The sequence below is a fragment of the Tyto alba genome, unplaced genomic scaffold, assembly GCF_018691265.1.
Source record: "Tyto alba isolate M040663 unplaced genomic scaffold, T.alba_DEE_v4.0 Super-Scaffold_9, whole genome shotgun sequence".
In the NCBI taxonomy this organism is placed as follows: domain Eukaryota; kingdom Metazoa; phylum Chordata; class Aves; order Strigiformes; family Tytonidae; genus Tyto; species Tyto alba.
In genome coordinates, this window is record NW_024881330.1 from 42,958,465 (window position 1) to 42,980,273 (window position 21,809).

General features: G+C 40.5%; 1 protein-coding gene across 4 annotated transcripts; it reads left to right on the top strand.

Annotated features, from left to right (window-relative positions):
* The first annotated feature begins 750 nt into the window (after positions 1-750).
* On the top strand, positions 751-16,006 carry LYPLA1 (lysophospholipase 1). Of its 4 annotated transcripts, none has more exons than XM_042786115.1 (10): positions 754-1,127; positions 1,643-1,674; positions 4,731-4,796; positions 6,258-6,305; positions 7,136-7,206; positions 7,813-7,886; positions 8,638-8,739; positions 10,887-11,063; positions 12,543-12,604; positions 13,756-16,006. In XM_042786115.1, exons 1-9 carry the CDS (start codon positions 1,059-1,061, stop codon positions 12,594-12,596), a joined length of 693 nt encoding a protein of 230 aa, XP_042642049.1. In that variant the 5' UTR covers positions 754-1,058; the 3' UTR covers positions 12,597-12,604; positions 13,756-16,006. The 4 variants fall into 4 exon arrangements, with proteins under 4 accessions (XP_042642050.1, XP_042642049.1, XP_042642048.1 ...); XM_042786114.1 differs by having other exon boundaries at positions 755-1,127; positions 12,543-12,644; XM_032987451.2 differs by having other exon boundaries at positions 756-1,127; positions 12,543-16,006.
* Positions 16,007-21,809: the final 5,803 nt, after the last annotated feature.

A 21,809-nucleotide genomic window follows, 5' to 3' on the forward strand; every position in this document is an offset into this window, starting at 1 on the left:
CTCAGAATGGTGGGATGATCTATTAGGAGCTTCCTGGTGGAAAAGATTGTTGTGAATGCGTTATGCCACGTGAAAACTATGATTGTAATTGTAAGGTATTATCTTGAGAGTGTTATGATAAATGTTGGAATTGTGGAAAAAGGTTTGTTTGCAGTGACGAAAATGAAAGTAGCATCTAATAAACAATAATAGGATAAAAGAAAAAGGGGGGATTGTAAGAAACTATGAACTAAGGGTACTGTTTATTGAAATTTATGTTAAGCTCAATGTAAAGGTTAGGCGGCAAAAGACAGAAAAACTGCTTATGCAAATAGCTGCCAGACACCGCTTGTGAGACAAGATAACCTGTGAGACAAGATGACCGCGTGAGACAAGATAACCGCAATTGCTTACACAAACCAGATACTTGTGCAAGCAGAAGGGGTACTGATCAAAGACAACCACGAATGTAAAAATGTATAAAAAGGAACTGTTTGAACTGATCAGTACGGCAGTTGGCGGAGCGCAGACTCCCCTGCCGTCCAGCGCTGTCTTTGCTCATATTCTACTTGCTATAATTAATAAAATTATAATTGGATTATGATCCGTTGTGGTCTCAATTTATAACACAGGCCTCGGCGGAACTTCCCCTGAGGGGTTTCCCGAGCGGCCGTTAGCAGCCGCCCGCACACACCCTAGAGGTCTGCGGAGGCGGCGACGCGCGCCCTTTAGGCCGCAGCTCTCGCCACCAGCAGGCCGGCCCGGGAAGGCACGTCGAGGGGCCGAAGGGGGAACCGAGGGTGGCTACGCCGGCTCCGCAGACCCCACAGCGACCACCTCCTCCTCCCTCCTCCTCAGGGGCACTCGCCCGGGGCCGGCTCGCCGCCCGCAGCCGCGCGGCCGCCCCCGTGCCCGCTCGCGCCCCAAGGGCTCCACCAATCGGGACCGGCCTCGGGGCGGGCACGCGGCGGGCTGTGGGCGACAGGCCCCCTCGCCTTCCCCCGCCCTCCTTGGCCCGCCGCCCGCCCCGCCTCCCCGCTCCTGGCCGGTGTCCCGCTGGCCGCCTCGCAGCCCGGTGTATGTGCGGCAACAACATGTCGGCGCCGCTCCCCGCCATTGTCCCGGCCGCCAGGAAGGCGACGGCTGCCGTGAGTGCTGGGCGGGAGGCGACGGCTGTCAGGGGTCGGCGACCCCCGCCCCGCTTTGTTCTCCGCCGCCTCCGCGGCCCGAGCCCCGGGCGGGGGGCGGCCAGGCCGCGGTCAGGCCCGGCTGAGGGCGGGCGCCGGTGGGAGGTGGGGTGCGGCGGGGCGGCCCGGCCCGGGCCGGGCGGGCTGACAGGTCTCTGTCGTTACTTTCCAGCCAGGACCGGGGTCCTGCTCCCTTCGCAGCTGGAGGCAGCGCCGGGCGGGGGAAGGTCGTCAGTGCCGGCGGGGGCTCCGCGGCGGCGTGTGCCGGCCGGCGGCGGGGAGCGCCCGCTGATGGCGGCGGGGAGGGCTGGGGCCGGGGGTGGGGGTGGGGAAGTGAAGGGAGCGGAGTTTTCTGCTGAGATACCGTATGGTGGTGTTCCCGGCTGCCTGGGCGTCTGTAGTACGTGGGTTAGGTGCGTTCGTTGTTTGGTGATCTCCTACCACTACGTTGTGTTTGTGTTTTTTACTCCTTCTAGGTCATTTTTCTTCATGGATTGGGAGATACCGGGTGTGTATTCTGATCTATTCCATACTTAATAACTGTTGGTTTCAGATACAAGGCTGTGTGATTTAAAGAGGTGGACAGTTAGAAGTTACTTAAGCTTCTTATTTCACCCTCAGTTGTACTCGCTGTCTGACAACAGATGAAACTTCATATATGCTGAAAAGATGGTGACAACTGTGTATTTAAAATTTCCCCGTGTAAATCCTCAAAAGCTTTTACTTCTCTCTTTTTCAAAAATCACCTAATTTGGTCTGAATGTGATCCTTCTTTTGTTCTTGAGTCAGACTTGGAGGAAAAAGGAATCAGTGGGTTTCTGATCTTTTGCTTCCCTGAGAGTGGTTTCCTGGTTATTCCAATGTTTGTCTAAAATTAGAATTCTTTTTTCCTTAATTGTGAATTTCTGGTTTGCTAGTAGGTGCAGTTAGTCCATGGTTCCTTCTTCAGTATGTCGTACTTATATTGAAATCCAGATGTACATGATTTATCTAAGCAAACTACTAAGTAGTCACCTAATGTCTACAGATTTCTCTATCTGAAATATTGTCTTTGGATTCCAAAAAACCCTCAAACAAACTGTGAAATGCTCTGATTGCCTTGTTCCTGTTATTTCCCCATTTGAGTAGAAGTGGAAAGAGTAAGGAATTTCTGGGAGGCATTCTAGGTGTGGTGTAATGTTTCTATTTGAAGCTTGTATATGCTGAGATATAAGTGTACATTCAGTAAAGCTATTGAATTAACAAGTGAGGCGTGTGTTGAAACCTTTTTTGGTGGAAGACTTTTAAGGAATTGGCACTTAGATACTGAAAATAAGTAGCATGATAGCATGAATGCTTTGTCTGTTGTGATCCCTTATGGGCAAAATGACATAATATTTTTTAAGAACTCTGGTTTTGTTACCTGGAACTTGAACGTTGCGCCTAGGTTGAAACTTGCAACATTTAAGACAAACTTTTTCTGAAGAACTAAATAAAAAAAAAAAAGGCAGCTGTCAAAATTGAAACTTGTGTAATTTATACACTTATTAAGTTAAAAAGAGTCAAGTTTGTGCACTTGGCAGTATTCTACAAGTGGGGATGTTTGCTCTCATTTGTTGTGCTGACACAACACCTTGTTTGCATTATTCCTCTTCCTTTCTGCCGGTAGAATGTAGCTGAGGCAGCAGTACTACCTGCATCTTGGCACCAAATGCTCAGCAAGTGATTGCAGATTCTTTTGAGTCTTCAGAATTTGTGTCCTTGCAAATCAGGTTGATGTTGGCTTTGGCAAGGAGGAAAGAAAAACACAGAGACTTGCACTTTAACATAAATTGCACTCCTTATACAAATGTTGTATTTCCATTTTGGTGACAAAACTAATGTGCAGTCTCCAGCTTGCAAATGGACTGAGCATACTGGAATGTATGCACTAACAAGTCCTAACACCTCTGTTGAAATATGATGATTTAGCTGTATTTGTTCCTCTAGTCCTCTGCAGAACAGGTTAGCTGAAACTGCCTTTGACCTACGACCATTTTTTCCCCAAAAAGCTGTAGTAGTGACCCAAAAAAGAATTGTCTGAAGAGAACTAATTAACAATTTTGTAATTTCACACAGTTTAAGCTGACCTGTTCTACTTCACATGAATTTTTAAATTGCTCACTTCAGTTTACCAACTGTATGTTTCTTACTCTGAGAAGTTTCTAATGGAGGTTGTGTTCTTTTTCTCTCTTAGCTCCTATATAAATGGCACTTAACAATTGATACATACTTGTCAAAATCTGAACAAAAGGTACAACATAGAGGATTGTTCTAAAGAGTCTGTGTAAATGTGTATACAATGTTGTTTTCCAAATTAGTCAAATCAAGCTTTATAGTTGGCTAAAAAAAAGTCCCCAAAGTCTTACCTAGCTAGTCTTTCTCAGTTCACCCACAGTTTGTTAATGTTGTATATAAAAGTATTGGTATGAAGTAGGCTGAGATATATGGCTAGTGTTTCAAAGGTATGTGCTGTCTGTGTATTTGAAACATCTTTAACTTCAGGTAGTATACGTTAACTTTTCAGGATTATATTCAAATTAAAACTAAACCAAACATGCTGAGCTAACCAGACCAACAGCAGACAAGACATAAAAGCATGTGTCACAAACATGAATTTGTTGCAGGTGTTTTCTGCTTAGAATCAACTTTCTAGTGTCTTGTTTAGTGTGTGAGTTAGAAATACTGAATAATGATAAAAATCAGGAAATATGGGTACTATTGAGTGTTCTGGAAAGGCAGGTGCAGGCACAGGCAGTGAGTGAGTTCTGCACAGGTTCAGATTTGGCTCCAGCTCGGTTCATGTCTAGATGAGCCCTGGAATGACTCTTTTGGAGCTGTTTATTTAAATTATGCTTTCCAGTTTTCTCATTTGTAGGAAGTTTGGTAACTAATGTGCTGTGCAGATCTCACATTGGTCTGTGCATTCATACAGCATCTGCTTGAGATTTAAAAAGCTACCTGCAATCCGGAGTGTTGCTCAGGACTGCCTCAATGAGAGCATGCAAGCTGAGCCCAAGTTAATAGATCTGACTGATTAGGTTGGCTGCCTGTGGAGTTAGCTTAGGCGTCAGGTCACTACTCTCCCACATCAAGAAATTTGGTTCAGGAAAAGTGAACTTGGCTGTGAAAGAAGCTGCCTTAACTCTGCAGGAGCAGCAAAGCAGCCTCTGGGCTAGAGCTGCCTGGAAGCAGGATGCCTGTGTTTGTATGTTGTAGCACTCAGGTTAATAAACCCATTCAGATACAGAGCAGGCTTTGCCTAGGGCCACAGTGGTATTTCTGCAGCTGTGCCACGACTATGATAGTCAAATCAGATAAAGTGTCCTTGGCTGCATATACGCAACAAATATTCAGAGGCAGAACAAACCTTTTAAGTTTAGTACTATGTTCATAGCATACTGCAGTTGATGTAAAAATTTTCTAGGAATGTGTTTATATTGATCAAATTCAGCGTATTTCGTACTTGCTCTGTGCTGTTGCACCAGCATAGAAATAAGAGCTAAGCCAAAACATGAATGCTGTTTAATATATTTCTGTTAACAGGCATGGGTGGTCAGAAGCGCTTGCTGGTATCAAAAGCTCCCACGTAAAATACATTTGCCCACATGCGTAAGTTTGTAACTTTTCTTGTTTCACATTTTTCTGTAGAGTTACTTATTAAGACACTTGCACAGACAATGAAGTCAGATGGAATTTGGATGTCTCTGCATTTTGTTTTTATATAAAAAAACCCTCTAAAATAATGTTGATGCTATTACATATTTTATTTTTAGGAACTGCTCTGTGATTTACTTTATGGCAAAACTGCCTTTTTATTCATATTTTACTTTTGTTACTAATTCAGACTGAAAACACATTTGGAAAGTTTTATGTGCAAAGTTAAACTTTTTTGACTTTGTGTTTTCTCTGGATTGAGTTGGTTGCTTTTTTTCCTTCAACGGTCATTTGTCAAAAGCTGGTCATAACAAGGAGTGATTTTTTTTTTTGTTGTTGTTTGTTTGTATTTTACTGACCATTAAATATACTTTGTATTAGGTACATGTGCTTCTTAAACTCAGGTGCATGTATAGTAGGTGAAATTTCTCTTACTTACAGCAAGTTTCAAAGATGCACAGGATATTCATATTTTCAGCAAATAATGCAATTTGAGCTGTCCTTGTGCAGTTTGAGAAGTGAAATACTTCGGAGCAGGGTCAGGAGTCAGTAAAAGCGTTAAGATCTGTCTAGTATTTATTTAATGACAGAAAAACTATAAGTATAACCTTAATTTATTTTAACACAAAATTCAGATTTTGCTCTAGCAGTCTTGAGAGATGTGGAGCAGGGATGATAGGGAGATAAGAAAGCAAAGTTTTGGTGTATTTCTGATTACTAGGCTGTGTTTTATTTATTTTACAACATGGCCAGGCTTTGCTGAGCCTCTCAGAAAGAGCTTAGCAGTGTCTGCTGTTCTCTTTGCTTGCCCTTTTTGTAGTCTTTCAGTCTTTCTCCACAGAACTGACATTCCTCAGTTTTGGTAGATTAGAACTATAGCTGGGTTTGATCCACGGTGTGGTCCATTGAAGTTGTCTTGGTATGTCTGAAAAGACGCTGTACAGCGGCATAAGGATGGGAGTGAGTCCTGTGGTGAAGGCAGGCACTGCTTAAGCAGATTCAACTGTTGATAGAAGTGTGTGTGGCCAGGCTTGTAACCACCACTCCGCTGCATTTGACTGCTTCCTTAGGTTTGCTGATGCTGCCGTGCAAGGTGCCTTCATCCACTGAGCATGTGTATGGAACTGTGATAAATAACTGTTACTTGGAAATAACTAAATTTTATATATATATATAAAATGTATATGATAGTATACACACTCTCATATTGTATGTAAAACAGTCCAATAATATTTTGCCTGCTCTCCATAGAGAGTGGTAATTTACCCCTGCATATTAAATGTGTTTGAGCTGGCAGATTTCAGGAGAGGTTTCTTGAAGAGACACTACAATGTAGATAATGTTAATTGAGGTTTAAAAGTAAGGCAGGATTAGGTATGTGTAATTTCATATGTCGGTGTTCGTTCTCATTTCCAGGCCAGTTATGCCAGTTTCTTTGAATATGAACATGGCTATGCCATCATGGTAAGTATTTGTTCAATTGCAGATGATTCCAGTCAAAAGGTGCCTGGGGGTTTGAAATCATTGCTCTTAATTGAAAATCATGAACAGCCTGAATGGCTGTGGTTTTTTTAATCACATGTAAGTATAAAAAGTTTTTTGCTTTAGTTCTGTTCTTATAAAAGGGCTCTCGTGAGTACATTCTAATTCTCCTTGTGTATCTGTGATAATGGGTATTCCTCAGGACTAATCTGTATGCCTTAAAATGCAAACCCCACTTTATTTTAGAAGTATAGTCTATAGTCCATACTGTGGATGAATTCATAGTAGTAGTAGAGACTTGAGTGGAAATATTATTGCTACTAGTGACTAATATTTGGTGATTCAATAGGATACCTAGAAACTGATATTTAGAACATCCATTCTGAATACACAACAAGAAAATGGTAGATTTCAGTGGTCTTAAACCAGCTCTCTTCAGGGTTTGTTTTTTTCCCTCAAGTAACTCATATTTGGTTTTCTCCTATTTCTTCAAATGGTATTTTAATTTAGTACATGCAACTGATAAATTGAAATTCCTGCTGATATTTTTGGAGCAAGTATCAAAACTGAGCTGCTTAATCTGCAGTAAATTACAGAAGATATCAAAACTCAGAAAAGCTTTTTTGACTAGATTTGGCTTTTCAGTTGTGGTCACACATTGTCCACTATTTCTTGTAATCTATGGGTTGTTGGTAATAAATAAGACATCAGCTAATATTTTTATCTGGAAAATATCACATTTTATTATTTGTGTTTTAAGGAAGTAGAATTGATGCTCTAATGAGTAATGCTCTTGTTGATGTTTTTGTAAGGTTTGATATCATTGGACTTTCTCCAGATTCACAGGAAGATGAAGTTGGGATCAAGCAGGCGGCAGAGAATGGTATGCTTAGGAATACTTTTTATGTCTTAAAAGTACTTTGGTGTGTTCTTAAAGATGAATTATCAGTCTGAAACAGATTTTTCAAAGACAAAATTATTAGGGAAAGTTTTATATATTTTTATATATATAGTATTATTGCTGATCAAAGATTAGCTAAGTGTGTTGTGTTGTTTTGTGTTTTTTTTTTTTTAAGAAAAAAACCTTCATGAGTAAATAGAGTAATTCACCAGTATAAACACTTTATCCTTTCAAATATGAAATGTACATGGGAACCAGTGTACTTTTTTTTAAGAGCTTCTGGGTAGTGCAGCATGTTAGAGCTGTATGAGCATCCACTTGGTATGCTGGATAGCTAGAAGAGGATACCATCTTTCTGGCAGTGGGGCTTTTGCGAGACTTACTTTCATGTTTTTCTCTCTGGAAATGGTACAGTGGCACTGGAATTTCTGATGGTGCTCTAGACAGTTTGATACCTTTTAATGTGTAACAGTCTATATTTTCCTTCCACTAGCTTTCTGTTGACATCAGGGAGAAGGTTTCTTTCCTCTTCTAGACTGCCTACAGAATGAAGTGGGTTTTAACTACTGGCCTTTATTTACATTGCAGTTAAAGCACTGATAGATCAAGAAGTAAAAAATGGAATTCCTTCTAATCGAATTATTCTGGGAGGCTTTTCTCAGGTAAGGTGTGGTTGGAAAGAACTGTGTCTTTTTCTAGGGAAGTAACCTAGCTTTCCTAATATGGAAAATCTAGACGCTTGAAAAGAGCTGATGTTAGGTTCTTCTAAAATTTTAAGGTGTCAATTTCCCTTTGCCTTAACAAAGTTTTTTAGTTTTAAGCAAATAATTACTATTCACTGAACATGCATGTGGAAAAAAGATACTAAAATTAATAGTCTATTTAAAGTCTTTATGCATGTAACATACATAGCTTTGCTCGAAAATCCTGCTAGTATTTTTAATTTAATTTGGTGGATATTTGATGGTCTGGATTTATTTAGGAAATTTGACCGTTCATACTTGTAAGACATCCGTGGTAGGTAGGTTAATAAATTAATTGGTCCATATGCCAACTCCCCAGTCTGCATGCAAGTAAATTAAAATATTAAAGTAATGATAATACTTTATAAGTGATAATACTATCATAAGTGATAGTGCTTTATTTCTCTTTTTTTTTTCCACCAGCTGTTAGTTATGGTAAATTTGCTGGTTTACTTCTGAATTGATCACATGGACTTGTGAGGGGACGGGGGCAGGGACGGGGAAGCAAAATAAGTGTTGTACAGGAATACTGGTTTTAGTGTTGGTTCTAAGGAAGAATAGTTTGGAACAGAAAAAAGATCTTTAAAGTAGAAGCCGGAGATCTTGAAACAAGTGTTAAAAGGAACATTGCCATCACCATTCTAATACCTTTTAAATCTCTTTATCTTAGGGAGGTGCTTTATCATTGTATACAGCTCTTACAACACAACAAAAATTAGCAGGTGTTGTAGCACTCAGCTGTTGGCTTCCTCTACGGGCTTCTTTTCCTCAGGTATCTACGTTTCTTTCCTAATCTAATTTGTATTCGGGGAATGAACATTTCTGAAGTTTGCAGCCTTCCAGTACCTAAAGAGGGCCTACAAGAAAGCTGGAGAGGGACTTTTTACAAGGGCATGTACTGATAGGACAAGGGGTAATGTATTTAAACTGGAAGAGGCTAGGTTTAGACTAGATACAAGGAAGAAATTATTTCCTGTGCGGGTGGTGAGACACTGGCCCAGGATGCCCAGAGAAGCTGTGGCTGCCCCCTCCCTGGAAGGGTTCAAGGCCAGGTTGGATGGGGCTTGGAGCAACCTAGTCTAATGGAAGGTGTCCCTGCCTGTGGCAGGGGGGCTGGAACTGGATGATCATAGAATACCAGGTTGGAAGGGACCTCCAGGATTATCTGACCCAATCTTGGCAAAAGCACAGTCTAGACAAAATGGCTCAGCACACTGTCCAGCTGAATCTTAAAGTGTCCAATGTTGGGGAATTCACCACTTTCTGTAGGGAGATTATTCCAATGATTGATTGTTGTCATTGTGAAAAATTTTCCTTTTGTGTCCATGCGAAATCTCCCCAGGAGTAACTTGTACTCATTACCCCTCATCTTTTCCATGTGACCCCTTTCAAAAAGGGAGTCTACCATCTTCTTTGTAGTCACCCATTAAATATTAGAGCATGGTGATATGGTCTCCCCTAAGCCTTCTTTTCTCAAGGCTGAACAAGCCCAATTCTCTCATCCTTTTCTCACATGGCAGGCTTCCCATCCCTTAATCATCTTTGTGGCCCTTCTCTGGACCCTCTCCAGCCTGTCCACATCTTTTTTTTTGTATAGCAGGGACCAAAACTGAACACAGTATTCCAGGTGTGACCTGACAAGTGCTGAGTGAAGTGGGATAATGACTTCTTTATCTCTGCTGGTGATGCCCTTGTTGATGCGACCCATCATCCTGTCAGCTTTCTTTGCCGCTGCAGCACACTTTTTAGTCATATTGAGCTTGTTGTCCACCAGGACCCCCAGGTCCCTATGATTTTTAAGGTCCCTTCCAACCCAAACCATTCTATGATTGTATCTTATGCAGGTGTTAGTGGCCATCACTACTACCAAATATTGACAGTTGTTTGATAACTCAGAAGTTTTTAAAATAAGGCCCTGGAGTTTGAGAGCTTGGCCCTCTGTAGCTATCTCTGGTTAAAATGACATTCCTAGGAAACTGAAAGGATACACCAAATTTTCACTGAAGATGAATTTTCTATTTGCCATTTTTTCCATCTGCAAGGCACTATCTTATTAGAGACTAGGTATTTGTCCTGCTTTGGGCTGAAATAGAGTTAATGTTCCTTTTTGGTAACTAGAATAGTGCTGTGTTTTGGATTTAGCATTGCGTTTGGTATGAGAAGAATGCTGATAGCACACTGATGTTTTCAGCTGCTACGGAGATTTCAAGGACTGATTCCCCACATCCTGCCCGTGCACAAGAAGCAGGGAGGGAGCATGGCCACAGCACCAGACCCAAATTGGCCAGTGAAATATTCCATATTATGGAACATTATGCTCACTATATAGAGGAGGGGTGGTCGGGATGGGGGGCTCTCTCTCTTGCTTCCAGGATCTTGGTATTTTGGGATCGTTAACCGTGGGTATTGGTCAGTGGGTGGTGAGCAATTGCATTGTGCATTGCCCGTTTATATTTTCTATTACTGTCATTGTTCTTGTTTTATTACCATTATTAAACTGTTTCTATCTCAACCTGCGAGTCTCCCTTTACCCCTCCAATTCCCTCCCCCATTCCCAGGTGTGTTGGGGGGAAGGGTGAGTGAGTGGCTGTGTGGTGGTTGGCTGCCGACCAGGCTCAAACCACAACAGTCTTTAAACAAAGTATCAGGTTTTTTACTTGACCAGAAATCATGTTCTTCTGTTCTGAAATCAGTGCCAAAATTTTATTTGCAGGGTTTTGAACTTAATGTGTTGTCAGGCACAGCTTACTTCATCAGGAACTTGCAGACTATACATTGTGTTTTTTTCTTTCAGAATTCAACTTATTTGTCATGCCACAGGGCACAGTGCCATGGGGTTATTTTATCTCGAAGATGTTAACCTTACCTCCACTTACTGTCTCTTTCTTCTCTTCTCCCATCTAATTCCACCTCTAACAGGGCCCTATCAGTGGTGTTAACAAGGAGATTGCTGTTCTTCAGTGCCATGGGGACTGTGATCCGTTGGTTCCTTTAATGTTTGGTTCTCTGACTGTTGAGAAGCTAAAGTGTATGATAAATCCAGCCAACATAACCTTCAGGACTTACTCGGGCATGATGCATAGCTCATGTATTGAGGTAATTTTCTTAATAAGCAATGTTTTAACTGGGTATGGTTATTTTTTTTTCCTTCAAAACAAATATATATTAAGAGGGTTTGTTTGTTTTTTATTATTTTTTTTAATAACAAGTGCTTGATGACACTGACTTTATTTTAGTGAGGAACTGAACACCTGGTTGAAAAAGCATCCAAGGCAAAAGTTTATATGACTAGTGGGAACTTCCTCTTAAGATTGAATTTTTGGGACTAGGCTAGTTGGTCTAGAAAATACTCTTTTTCCCTAATTTTTATTATTTGCTTAGTGAAAAAAAAAAAAATCACTGAATTTTCACAGTGCAGATTCTCAGAGCACAAATCCAACTTGGTATTTTGGAGAGAAGGATCCTGTTAGTTCTATGGATGTAGACATCAAAGGAATAGGGAGGGAGGATTGATGCTATGGAAGAGGCAGCCTCAGAACCTGTATTTACGATGGCAGGCAGCTGAGCTGATGTAGTGGCTTGCTTCTGCCAGAAAGTGGTGGAGTAGTTCCCTCTGCTCCTGACCTTGTGGCCCTCTTTTCCTTCTTGCACCAGCTCTGGAGCTGATCAGAAACTTCTTGGAACCCTTTGAACTTGCTAAAATGGCAAAAGCTTCTAGCTGCAGTTTTTGCAGCTGTAGTGAGTTGAAGCATCAGAACTCACACAAAGTAAGTGATAGGAGCAAGAAACAGAAGAGGAGGCAAGGAACAGATCTGTCACTTGTCAGCAGCAGTAACTGTTAATTTGCACTGCTGCCTCTTGTGGGAACTGTACCTTTGGACAACCTCTTTGGGACATTTACACAGTTGTATTGCGTTTAGGCAGTAATAGCATCGAGTTGTCACACAAATAGATTAATAATGTGCAGTTTCTTAGAACATTGATTTAATTAAAAAAATATAGATTAATAATGTGCAGTTTCTTAGAATATTGACTTAATTAAAAAAATTAAATTATTTTTAACAAGGAGTGGTTTCCCAGTCTAGTTTGCTGTATCACTTTTCCTCGAGGAAGGAAGCATCATGAAAATCAAACAGAATAGTTAAGGAGAAGGAGCTGCTGACTTTACACACTGCTGCTAACTTGCAGAATTTTAAAGTATACACGAAGCTATGGCCTCAGCTACATTCAAATCCTGTCCACGGTCAGCCTGGATATTCTGAATCTGATTCAGATCTCTTGATGATTAATTAGTTTGTAGCTTGCCTGCTCATCTTCAGAGAGAGAGAGAGAGAGAGAGGAAAAAAACTAGTCTTTGCTCTTTTTCTTGTATTTTAGCTTCTTTTGAGTGCATAGTGCCTTGAGCTATAAGCCTTGATTTGTTGTGTGCAAAGTGGTATGAATTTATCAAGTAACTAATTATTCAATATTTGCAGCCCAGCTACTCATTATGTGCAATGTTGAAACATGATTTACTGTAGCTGAATATATATTAGTAGAGAACTTCAGCTAATACATGCTTTTATCTTTAAACAGGAGATGATGGATGTAAAACAGTTCATAGACAAGCATCTACCTCCCGTAGACTGAAATGATATGTGAGAAGCCTTCTATATAAATACACCAGCATCAACTGTGGTAGAGTGTTAATCTTTTCATATGCCTGATAGGAAGCATTACTTCTATACCTGCAGTGTTACTACTGTGTTGCAAATTTATACTTAGGATGAGGATTAAATAATACACATGCATAAGAAATGGTAATCTTTTTAGTGTTAATCATCTAGTGGTGGGAATATGTGAATGAGACAAGCTAGGTAACAATGACAGACTGTAACCTAAGCACACTGTTTTAAGACATCTGATTTTTTTTTTTTTTTTGATTACAGAATTTCAAACTATTTGTACAAGTAATTAAAAATAAATTTAGGTGAGCAACATAAATGTGACTAGTTTAGTTAAGACATGATTTGTTCTTAATACTCATTGAAAAGATATTAAAACATTTTTATGTAATGGATACGTAAAGTACACAACATATAACATAGTAGGCATATGACGATAGAATAAATGCTACTAAGGACAAAGCTTTAAATATTAAATGTTAATTGTTACTCCAAATGAGGAGCGTTGTTCTCCTATAATGGCTAGAAGTCAGCAAAGGTATTTCTCATATTTAAACCACCTCAGTTTTTAATCTTCTCATATGTGTAGATATTGTGAAAATTATAAAGGGACACGCTTCCCGTTAAACAGTCATTTGTTGCTTATTATCTTTTTTTTTTTTTTTTTTTTTTCCTAATTACTAAAAACTCACATCAAATGCTGACTTGGAACAGAATTCTGAAGAGGTGCATAGGATTAATTTGAGCTTCATTTAAAAATTCCTGCTTTTGTACTGAATGTCCACCTTGTGCTTTAGTCTTTGTAGCTTTCAATTGTGTAGCAATGTTGATAAATTTCACATGAGCAATTCCAGCATATAGTTTTGATTTTTCTGTCTGCTTTGGAGTAGCTAACCGAAAACAGGGCAACTGTGTAGTTCTGTGTATTGTTGATGTCTTATCTGTAACACAGACATTCACTAATTTGAATTCTTTTTTAAGAGCAATATAAGTACAATTGGAATCTAACTGAAACTTAAATTGATACCATCTAATACTTTATTTTATTGCATGTTGAGACTTGAGTTTTTTCTGGAAAGAACAAAGGATCTAATTTTCAAATGTATCATTCTACATTTCCCTAGATCAGTATAGCCTAGGAATATGAAGACCTACTATGGGAAAAAAACAAATCTACAAGATACAGAATGTCTCCTCTTTCAGAAGCTTATAATTATAGAATGCACTGGGTTACAGAAATTGATGCACATTCAAGAGCTTTTTGCAGTTAAGAGCCATAATTTACTTCTGGAAACAGCTGTTCTGTGGAGTTCAGAGGCTGTCACCACACTAGGAATACTTTAAAAAACACACTACAGTTTTTATTATGTAATGTGCTGTATAGCATTGTTCTATACTGTAATATGTTTGCAAGCAATTAATATTCCTATTTTGGATGCATCTGTCATGTCAGTACTGTGCTTCATACATTCATTTAAGGTACTTTCTCCTCTCCCAGCTTGATCAAGTGTTTCTCTTACAGTGTGTATGGATTTATGTCTGAGACATCTGCCAGTACAAATGCATAAATGGGGGATTACACCTTTATATCCCTTCTTTAACACAGCTGCTGCCAGAAATCTGACTTGTTAACATAGTGTGAGTTTTACTTTTAGGAAAGTGTTTTTCTTTTCTAATCCAGTTCCTCAGGATTATTAAACATTTCTTAATATGTAAAATCGAAAAGGGAATTTTTTCCTAAATGGTATTGAAACACTTTTAGATATTCCATCTGTATGGTTGAGAGGGTACGTCTATTAAGTTTGAAGTTTAATTAGTCTTTTCCCTCAGTCACTCTGTTCTATAGATCTGCCAGTTTGTCTTTCAGTTAATTTAGTTCACAGAAGAAACCATAATATTCTTACTGTAGTTGTGCCAAAGTTCTACTGAGAAAACAGTGTGTCCTAGCTCGGAGTCGTTCACAAATTACATTAGCTAATTTTGCATTCCTGCTGAATTTCAAACTTGGTAAGGAAACTATAGGTTATTTCTCCTAGTTTTTAGATTTATCCTCATTCCCCCATTGTCTAAATAATTCCCTGAATATTGTAATGTTTCCAAAGTTCTTGCACAAGCTTGTAATTCTTCCTTTATTATTTTGTTCTGTTTGTACATTGTTTGAGAATGCTTTTCAGCTGTCTTGTTCAATTTCTAATTGACTGTGTGCTCATTTTGCATTTTCTTTCTTCTGTTAGAATGAGTCTAAAAAAGTATTTTTAAGATGTTAAAATGACATCAGTCCTAGCGTTATTCTGATAGCTTCATAACACTTTATTCAGCTTGGTGAACTGTGCTAACAGCTCGTGGTCAGTTTCTAGTACTTACACTTTTTAATACAAGTCAGCTTCAACTGTTGTCTCAATGATGCTCTCAGATGTTTTTCTAGAAACTCTTTATGTGCTAACTTTGTTTCAGTATTCAGCTATCATAACAAGATTTTTTTCATGCCGGTGTTTTGCTGCTTGCTTTATCTACAAAGAGCTGTGTAAAATGTTGTGACTCCCTCTGAATTTCTGTATTCTAGGAATAATACCCCTCAAGTATTTTTTTTGCAGGAGTGTACATGTATGTTGTAGGTCAGGGTTGTTAAAGAGCCCAGAAGCTAGAGGAAACTTCAAGGATGTACCCTGTCTCCTCCCATATTACAGTATGTACCTTGAGCTCCTGTCTTTTGTAACTTCCCAACTGGTTGGATAGCTGTGTGTATCATCTTGTAGCTGAACTTCCTCACTATCTAAAGTGATATGATGCTGGGATTGTTGTCATAATTGCATGTATTTTTAGGCTGAATGACAGCTCAGTCTGGTGTGGGGATTTTCATAATATTCTACTATAACGGAGAGGTTGGACTGTCAGTGTTCTAAATGTGAATGTCCTATCCTCATAAGCTGCAATTTGAAACTGTCCAATAATGAAGTTTATCTTTCGTCATGTTAGACTTTCCCCAAAAGGGGATGATGTCTGTCAAACCTGTGAAAGCATTGCTATGAAAATACCTTGCTTGCAGATCTGTTTGTTTCAAGGAGTATCTACCTCCCTAATGTGTTTTTAATTTCATAATGGCACTTAAATTTGACTGCAGTTTTGTGCAGTCAGAAGTCTGACTTCTTGTTGGAATACGTTGCCCACTTTTTAATAAACACGTTGAATTATGAATCACAATCCAAATATTCCAGCCATTTCTGAGGTAAACTGTACTAGTGTCTGTACGGTGGTAAGGGCTGTATGATTTGGTCTCTTCCTCCTGTCTTGTATAATTACAACACAGTAGACTGGTAAAAGTACTGTACACTGTAACTGGTATTAGAATTTTTAATTAAAACATGTTCTCTCTAATATAGAGTATACTGCAATTCATTGAAATCATCAGGATACATCTTCTCTGTAGAGGTGCTATTTTGTGTCGATTGATATGACTAAGAACAAACTTTATAAACTATTAATGAAGCCATATGTACAAGGCCTGTCTATCTTCTATTTTATAAAGAAATACTGAACGCTTACTCTGTTATGAAGTATAAGCCATTTATATTTAATATAAACATCTAAGATGTAATTTACTTAGTTTACTCATTTTATTTATGATAAGAAATCTTAACTTTGGAAATGATTTCCATAGTAGGGAAAATGTAAAATCTTTCCATTTTTATCACTGTCAAATAAATTTCAATCAGTATTTGGGCAAGCACTAAAGACTTTTTCTACTTATCTGAAAGAAGTTGAGCTTTCACATGCTGTGAAACAGGCGCTTTAGAGGCTTCTTGCAAATATATTGCACGGTAGCGTATGCATGATGCTACGATACAAAAGAACAACTATTTGTAGTTACTGAAAAGAAAAAAACCAAAACACTTGTGAAGTTGTTTTGCTACCTTACTGAGAGAATCATAGACTGGTTTGGGGTTGGAAGGGACCTTAAAGATGATTTAGTCCCACCCCTCTGCCCCGGGCAGGGCCCCCTTCCCCCAGCCCAGGGGGCTCCCAGCCCCGTCCAACCTGGCCTTGAACCCTTCCAGGGAGGGGGCAGCCACAGCTGCTCTGGGCACCCTGGGCCAGCGCCTCACCCCCCAAACAGGGAAGAGCTTCCTCCTTACATCTAATCTGAATCTACCCTCTTTCAGCTTAAAACTGTTACCCCTTGTCCTATCACTACACTCCCTCATGCAGAGACCCTCCCTATCTTTCCTGTACCCCCCTTTAAGTAGTAGAAGGCCACTATAAGGTCTCCTCAGAGCCTTCTCTTCTGCAGGCTGAACAACCCCAACTCTCTCAGCCTGGCCTCATAAGGGAGGTGTTCCAGCCCCCGATCATCTTCGTGGCCTCCTCTAGACCCACTTGAGCAGGTCCATAGCCTTATGTTGGGGGCCCCAGAGCTGAACACAGTATTGCAGGTGGGATCTCACCAGAGTGGAGGGGGAGAATCACCTCCTTTGACCTGCTGACCACACTTCTCTTGATGCAGCCCAGGATACTGTTGGCTTTCTGGGCTGCCAGATCACATGGACGTCTCACAGTCAGTTTTCCATCCGCGACTACCCCCAAGTCCTTCTCTGCAGGGCTGCTCTCAATCCACTCATTGCCCAGCCCGGATTTGTGCTTGGGATTGCCCCGACCCATGTGCAGGACCCTGTGCTTGGCCTTGTTGAACTTCATGAGGTTTGCACGGGCCCACCTCTCAAGCCTGTCAGGGTCCCTCTGGATGCCATCCCTGCCCTCCAGTGTATTGACCACACCACACAGCTTGGTGGTGTTGGCAAATTTACTGAGGATGCACTCAACCCCACTGTCCGCATTGCCAACAAAGATGTTAAACAGTGCTGGCCCCAATATCAACCCCTGAGGAACGCCACTCGTCAGTGGTCTCCTCTTTGAAGTCAAGCCATCAACGGCAACTATTTGAATGCAACCATCCAGCGAATTCCTTATCCACTGAGTGGTCCATCCATCAAATCCATGTCTCTCCAATTTAGAGACAAGGGTGTCATATGGAACAGTGTCAAAAGCATTGCACAAGTCCAGGTAGATAATGTCAGTTGCTCTTCCTTTATTGAGCAGCGGTGTAACTCCATCATAGAAGGCCACCAGATCTGTCAGGCATGATTTGCCCTTAGTGAAGCCATGTTGGTTGTCACCAATCACCTCCTTAGTTTCCATGTGCCCTAGCATAGTTCCCAAGAGGATCTGTTCCATCATCTTGCTGGGCACAGAGGTGAGACTGACCTGCCTGTAGTTCCCTGGGTCTTCCTTTTTCCCCTTTTTATAAATGGGGGTTATGTTTCCCCTTTTCCAGTCAGTGGGAACTTTACTGGACCACTTATGACTTCTCAAATATGATGGAGCCACTTCATCCGCCATTTCCCTCAGGACCCGCAGATACATCTCATCAGGTCCCATGTGTTTGTGTACCTTCAGGTTCCTTAGATGGTCTCAGACCTGATCTTCTCCTATAGTGGGCAGTTCTTCATTCTCCCAGTCCCCATCTTTACCTTCTGTGTCTTGGATGGTGTAGATGGAACCCTTGCCGGTGAAGAGTGGGGCAAAGAAGTTGTGGAGTACCTCAGCCTTCTCCATATTCCAGGTGACCAAGTCTCTCTTTTCCTTCTGGAGAGAGCCCACATTTTCCCCAGTCTTCCTTTTTTCACCAACGTACCTATAGAAGTTTTCCTTATTGCCCTCGACATCCCTGGCCAGATTTAATTCTATCTGGGCTTTGGCCTTCCTGGCCTGATCTCTGTCTACCTGAACAGTTTCTCTGTAATATTTTGCACTTGGATCTTGCACTTGGCTGTGCTAAGTGTGATTTGGGTGGTTTGTTTTTTTTTTTTTTTTTTTTTTTTTTTTTTTCATATTCTGGGTTAATTTTATTTTAACTTGTGTTCTTGGAATTTACAGTAATTTTGAAAGGTAGAAGAAATTAAAGTATTTTCTAGTAGCCTTATTCTAGGACACTAAAGAACCAAAGTCTTCTCATTGTGTGTTGCTATACCTTTCTCTGGGTGTTCTGTGGTGCTGGGGAGCCTTTGAAGTTATATTAGGTTTGGCATACATACCACATAACATAGTTGCTACAGAAGCAGTGTTCACATCAGGAGTCGCACGTGCTCTTTAGGATAAGTGTAACATTTGAGGATGATCAGTGGTATACATAGTGTGGATCACTCGAGTAAATTTCAGATTGTCTGTGAAGAGATGCTGAAGCAACTTGAAAGGGAACGGGGTGTACATGTAGTAAAGGGAGACTTCCCCTCTCAAGCAGTTTAAAGCAACTAAAAGGCTGCTTCTCTCCATAGACTGATGTCTAGAAGTCAGTGTGGAGTACAGTTCATGAAGTTCATGAATGTGTGGAAATGCACATCAGATGCAGTGCTGTATGTGAATATATTGTGACAACTTAAGGGTATAAGAATAGCTAGTAACAATAAAGATGCAATACTATACAGAGTAATTTGTCAGTTTATATATTTGAAAAATGTTTTGAGTAATGTTTAGTTTCTATTTACTTTCTGCCCTGGTTTTGTAGTTTGAGTCCAGTGGACAACTGAGCACCACACAGCCACTCACTCACTCCTTGCCCCCCAGTGCTGGGAAAGAGAAAATTAAACAAAAGACTTGGGAATGGAGATAAGGACAGGGAGGGGTGACTCATCCATTCTGATCACAGGAAAAAGACAGATTCCTTATGAGAAGAAAAAGAACATTCGTTTAATTCAAACACACTCAAAAAGAGTAGGACAGTGAGAAACATTATCACATCTTAAAAACACCTCTGCCCACCCCTCCCTTTTTCCCAGGCTCAGCTTTGCTCCTGATTTCTCTACCTCCTCCCCACCAGCAGCACAGGGGGACAGGAATGGGGGTTGCAGTCAGTTCATCACCTGTTGTCTCTGCTGCTCCTTCCTCCTCAGGGCAAGGATTCCTCATGCTCTTTCCCTGCTCCAGTGTGGGGTCCTTCTCATGGGAGACAGTCCGCCACGAACTTTCTCTGACATGAGTCCTTCTCATGGGCTGCCGCTCTTCCTGGTCTGCTCCAGTGTGGGTCCCTCCCATGGGTTGCCACTCCCCCAGCAATTAATTGCTACAGCATGGGCTTCCCACAGAGTCCCAGCCTTCTTCAGGCACAGCCACCTGCTCCAGTTTGGGGTCCTGCATGGGCTGTGGGTGGGCATCTGCTCCACCATGGACTGCAGGGGAGTCTCTGCTCCAGCAAACCTCCTCTTCCTTCTCCTTTCTTCCACTGACTACAGTGTTTCCACAGGTATCTCCCTCACAACTCTCACTCCTCTCTGGTTCCCCTTCTTAAATACAGTATTGCAGAGGCACGGCCACCGTTGATGATGGGCTCAGCCCTGGCTAGAGCTGAGGCTGACTTGGAGCCAGGGGAGCTTCGAGAAGCTTCTCACAGGGCCCACTGCTGTAGCCCCCTCCCCTGCTACCAAAACCCTGCCACACACACAGACCCAACATACCTGACATCCCTGAAGGGATAATTGTGAGAAGAAACATTTCCTAGAAGTAGCATAGTAAAAAAATGACAATATACTATCATATTAAACTTTGTCAAACATAGTATGAGACTGCTGGTGTAAGTGAAGAAGGTGACTCTCAAGAAGTTTTCAGAGTGTCTGCTGGTTAACTTGAAAATGGGATTCTTTGAAGAATAATAGCTGTAGAACATACTATTTTTTTCCTTATTTTTTTTTTTCTTTTCATTGCTTGTCACTCTCCTATTACCACCCTTTGCCTTTGGGATAACAGGTTTTATTAATTCTCTTTGAGTAAAACAAGTGCCTTTGATATACCTGATTAAAGCTGATTTAAATGAAGTACTCGTGTAATTTAATGGGCATCTACAAAGTGAATCAGTATATAATGGTTTTGTCTTAATTCTAATTACTGAAAAAAACCAACCCATTGCCTCCTTTCTCTCTGCAAAACTTGTAAAACTTTAAACTTCTAGCCAGTTTGCCAAGGTGTAGTAAACCTTGCTTCAGGCATCGAAGTGGGAGGTTTAGCTTCTCCGTGTGGAGAAGATAGGCTTTCCTCAGGGATCATTCAAAGTTCTTTTTTTAAAATGATACTTGTCTGCATTAATGGATGGAGCAGATGTAGTCTAAAAGTTGGAGTCTGAATGTTCCTGTTGTAAATATGAGCAAACTCTTCAAGCGGCTTTTGCTTGAAATAATTTGGTAGCTGTGTAGTATTTAAAATTATTTGGGGAGATCTTTAAGAGGCTTCAGCATTTTCAGTCTATGTACAAAATATAATTAGAGGTTTCCCCAGAATAGAAACATCTAGTAATGTGACCTTAAAAAAAACAAACAAACAAACAAAAAAACAAAACAAAACCCAAAACCCAAAAACCAAAACAAACACCCAAAACATTTTCTTAAATATTTTTTATATTTAAATGCCTCCAGTGACTGCTTCTAAGTTGAAAAAGGTGAAGACATCTTGAAAAATGAACTTAATAGCATATAGTAAAAACCAGAATTTGAAAATTATACTTGATCTAACTTTAGGCCTTACCATTATAATCTAGAGCTAGTGTGAGGAAATAAAGAAAATCCACCCAATCCATCTGCTGAATAACAATAGAGACTGCTAATCAAGATGCGTGTTACTATTTCAGAAATTTTTGAGGAAAATCTTTCTGTTATGAGGAATCAAAACCCATTTGCTACAGTTGCCCTCATGTATCTGTGGTTGGACTCATCTCTTCTTACCCTGTGAAGGCTGGGGATCAGTTGGCTGATTCAGACCAATTGAAATTCTGTTTTGGTAGACCTAAGCCATTGTTACATGGCTCAAATAAAAAGGAGGGGCATAATGGCTATAACACATGGTTACATAAACCCTTTTGGAATGCTGTGAATGTTATATTTTGCATAGTTGTGTTAACACTTGATTAGAGGAGCTTTTTCCATACAGAATGTTAGTCCTGAAAATGGAGGATTTTAAGTGCCATGGTAGGAGTTCAGAAATCCTTCAGTACAAATTTTGTGGGTGCTAGTGTTTGGCCCCTCCCCCCGAATTTCTCAAGGTGCTGTCTCATATCACATGAGACTAGTTAGTAAAAGTCAACAACATATTGTATGTGCACCCTCTTAGGAGAGATGTCTCTGCCTATTAACCCTTAGTA